The sequence below is a fragment of the Cryptomeria japonica genome, chromosome 4, assembly GCF_030272615.1.
Source record: "Cryptomeria japonica chromosome 4, Sugi_1.0, whole genome shotgun sequence".
In the NCBI taxonomy this organism is placed as follows: Eukaryota; Viridiplantae; Streptophyta; class Pinopsida; order Cupressales; family Cupressaceae; genus Cryptomeria; species Cryptomeria japonica.
In genome coordinates, this window is record NC_081408.1 from 483452609 (window position 1) to 483456856 (window position 4248).

Sequence of the window (4248 nt, forward strand, 5' to 3'; positions counted from 1 at the left end):
CCTACATGCACTAGAAAGGGTGAAGATATATCAAGTGTACCATGAACAAAAATCGTTTCTTATGTATAAATCTTAGTAACATCATCATAAAACAAAACTGTTTTTATAATGTGAAGTTTTACAATAATGCAATTTACAAAATAAATAACATCTATAAGAAAAGTTGATACAAAAATATGAATGTACAATTTTTACCATCACAAATACAAATCTTCAAATACTATACAAGTGTAAATAAGTAATATCCTAAAAAAAAAAAAAAATTAAGTTCATATTGTACATTAATAATCACATTAAAAACAACCCAATCAAAATGGCTATAGCTATTATGGCTCCAAAAATGCACTGTCATACACTGATAACTGTCATGTTATATTATAGTGGGGGACAACTGCCACAACGCTTCTACTGAGCCCCACAACCATTTTGTGCCTATTCTACAGCTTTTTTATCCACATAAAACGAATGCTATCGGTTGTACAATAGTGCGGTTTTGAAGCCAGATTAGGTCCATCCAATCAAAATCAGCCCAAAATGAAATGAAACAACGCAAATATACAATTTTCACTATCACAAATATAAATATCTAAATATTATAGTATAAATAACTAATACAATTGAACATGAAATTCTAATTTCATTTCAAATTATTTGAAACAAAATTCTAATTTCATTCCAAATTATTCAAAATGGATCAATAAAAACATTTCATTTAAAAAAATATGAATCTTCAAATACCATGATTTGTCCAAAACTATGAAAAATAGAATTTTCTTAAAATCTAAACCACAAGAAAATCAATATTTGATGGCACAATTTTTATTTTTATTTTTATACAAAATCATGTGAAATTTTTTTTTTTGTTCGATCATAAACTCTTTTGCTCAAAATTATGTACAAAAATTTCTTTTCTTAAAGCTTAAGCTACTGAAAAAGCCTAAACTACGGAAAAATCAGTAATATTGCATCTTCGACCTTTCTGTTCAAAAACCATGTGAAAAAAGAATTTGCTTAAAACCTTAGTTACTAAAAAGCATGTTTGATCAGACAACTTTATTGGATTCTCTTCAGCTTTGAGGACATACCTTATCATAAAGTTGAAGGCACTAATTGTAATCCTGCTCCACCCATCAATCACGCCTATAATTGTACCGCCACCTCCTAGTCATGCGCCGAGCAAAAGAGCTGAGGATGTAACCTTATTAACGTACTCGGAGTGAATACCTTTAATTTAAGAGGTCATTACGCTTTTTACATCTTTCATTCAACGAGATGCTTGGTTGAAATCTTTCACCATTTCACCAGAGAAGTTGCATTACTGGAGACTCAGAGGAAAACTGGGAGATATGGCCGACTTTGTAGAGCAATTGGTTGAGAAATTCAAGGTGTTTCAGGCTTCACATGAGTTTGACAAAGAAGCTCTTGTAGAAGCACATGAGAAAACTTGCAATGGTATCCGCCAGATGGAATCAATGCGAGGGTATACCACAATGGGGTTTTCAATGCGGAAACAGTCGGAGCATTGGCGGCCATCAGTCCCACTGAAAGGACTGCGGCCCATTCGAGCAAGGGAGCTTCAAATTGATAAGCATCATAAAGGCTGTGTTCTCTTCGGAACGCTGTGTGCTGATGCTTTCATGATGGTGGGCATTGTGACTATCTTGGAAGACCAGTTTGGAGATGCTGTTCGACTTGCAATATACAATACTTCAAGCAATCAAAGTCCGAGCAGTCTTTATCCCAAAGGCTCAAAGGTTGCAGTCAAACAGCCGTACTTCAAGCAAGGCGCCCAGGATGGTGTGCTCATGCTGCGCGTTGATAATCCTCAAAACGTTGAGATTTTGGCTTCCTTTCCAGGAAATGAAGAAACTTCATTGGCTAAGAGTTTTCTTGAATTGCGCAATAAAGGCAACAAGTGCTTCCGGGATGAGGATTGGAACAAGGCTATTGACTATTATTCCAGATGCATAGATTTGGCTCTCTCGCTCAACATCCAGGAGAAAGTGCCCTCTGATTCCAACATCCAGGAGAAAGTGAAGGAGGCTCTTGTGTATTCTTATTCTAATAGGGCAGAGGCAAAGTTGAGGTTGAAGAAGTATGGGGATGCTGTGCAAGACTGTGACAAGGCGTTAGCCCTTGATCAGAAGCACCTCAAATCCTTGTTTCGCAAAGGCCTTGCTTTTCATTATCTCAGAGAATATAAGTTAGCTTGTCAATGCTTTGATAGAGCTCTGGAGCAGTCCCCAACAGCAAACGACATCCAGTTGCACTATGAAAAATCAAAGGAACTCAGCTATCAGAACCAGCAAGGTAAGTTCGATCTCTCTGCCTATTTCATAAACGGTTCTAATGCGCCTGAGTTGAGCAGTTATATTGGTCCCGTTCTGATTAAAAAATCAGTAGGGCGCGGCAGAGGATTGTTTGTAACTGATGATGTAGATATTGGAGATTTTCTGCTCGTTGAGAATGCCATTGCCTTCAGAAGAAACGAGAGAAAAAGCTTGGAAGGAAGCTTCGAGAAAGTCATGCGTGGTGTGATGGACGTGGAGAAAAAACTTGGTCATCTTAAACGGGATTTAGAGGCTGAAATCATTTTCTGTGCAGCGTCATCTCCGAGGATAATGCAGCAGCTAGAGTACCTTGCTGATTTGGATGAAATGAAGGTGCCACCCATGGATCTATTCCGGATAAATAATGGCAGCTGGAATAACTACGATGTTCCCAATCCAGGTTGGGAGTTAGACCAGCATAAACTTGCAAAGCTAATGCAAAATGTGGGGTGCCAAATACAGACTATTGAATCAAATAGTGAGATGAATAGACAAAATGAGCAATATGGTGTGTGGGCACTTCCCTCTTTCATCAATCATTCCTGTTTTCCCAACGCCAATTGCATTGTTGTGGGAGAAGCCATGTTTGTTATAGCTGCAAGAAAAATTGTAGCTGGAGAAGAAATAACAATCCCTTACTTTGACAGTCTTCTGCCGTTGTTCGCACGAGAATCGGCATTCAGAGGAATGAGATTTAAGTGTGAGTGTAAGCGGTGTATGTTAGAAAGATCGTTAGTAGCAGCCGAAGCATCACCGTTGCAAGAAATTGCTAAACTCGTTTACCCCTTAGACACCATGATCTCTGATCTTGAGTTGTGGAAAATTGCTATGCAAGTGGAAAACACCATAGATGTCCTGACCACAGAAGAAAAGCAGATGATAAGGGCATCTTTTTTCCCTCTTTATTACAATATTTTTGGGTTGCAGCGGATTCATCCTTATGCCAGGACAACTTTGCCTTCTTTGAGGGAAGTATTCGATGGCTTTCAAGAGGTTGTTCCAGGGAATTGTATATGCTTTGAGTTGTTTGCACAGTTTCTCGTTTATGCCAAGAACCAAGCTGAAACAGACAAAGTTCTTTTTCAGAAGGTACTGGAAGTATGCACAGCGTATATGGGAAAGCACGAAGAACGCCTTGTAAAAGCTGTATTGAACTCTGTTCAAACAGGCATCTTCAAACCGGGACTTACTGTGTTCGGTTTGACTGAGGTCAACAGCTAAGCTCCTCTCCTTGAAGGAGTAGCTGTAGTTCTTTCTCAAACTTGGACTGAGCTTTTATCGTTCTTAAAGTTATCTGAATATTGTATTTTGGCCTGTGAAACTGTGATACGGAATATGAAAGTTGTGCTGCATGCAACTTGTGTATATTGAATATAACTTGTGAATCTGTCATACAGAATATGAAAGTTGTGCTGCATGTAACTTGTGTATTGTGTATTTCCAGCATATGGGTATATGTCAGTGGTACAGAAATAGAGCTCTACAATGTAAATGAATATATATATATATATATATATATATATATATATATATATATATATATATATATATATATATATATATATATATATATGATATTTCCATACTATGTAATGAACATATATGATATTTCGTCAATCTAATTTTGTGGCGGTGTTTCTCTTATCTGATAGCAACATTTTAATTTTATAAGTTTTTATAAGAAATTACAAATAATATATTATTTGTTATGTTTTTTTTACAGGAAACATAAAGGTAATCTATTGTTCTTTCCCATTGAACTATACACACTTTTTTGAACTGGTTAGTAAGTTGTTATAAAAGATTTTAGTCATATTAAATTTCAAAAATTATCTTTTTTAAAGTTTTATTTAATAAAAAATAATATATTTAATTTATCAAGATGTCTTTTAAGTAATATGAAATTATATGTTTTTAC

General features: G+C 36.0%; 1 protein-coding gene across 1 annotated transcript; it reads left to right on the forward strand.

The window, feature by feature from the left end:
• The first annotated feature begins 1346 nt into the window (after positions 1–1346).
• LOC131875175 (uncharacterized) lies at positions 1347–3551 on the forward strand. The gene has a single exon (XM_059219212.1). It carries the CDS (start codon positions 1347–1349, stop codon positions 3549–3551), a length of 2205 nt encoding a protein of 734 aa, XP_059075195.1.
• The last annotated feature ends 697 nt before the right edge of the window (positions 3552–4248 follow it).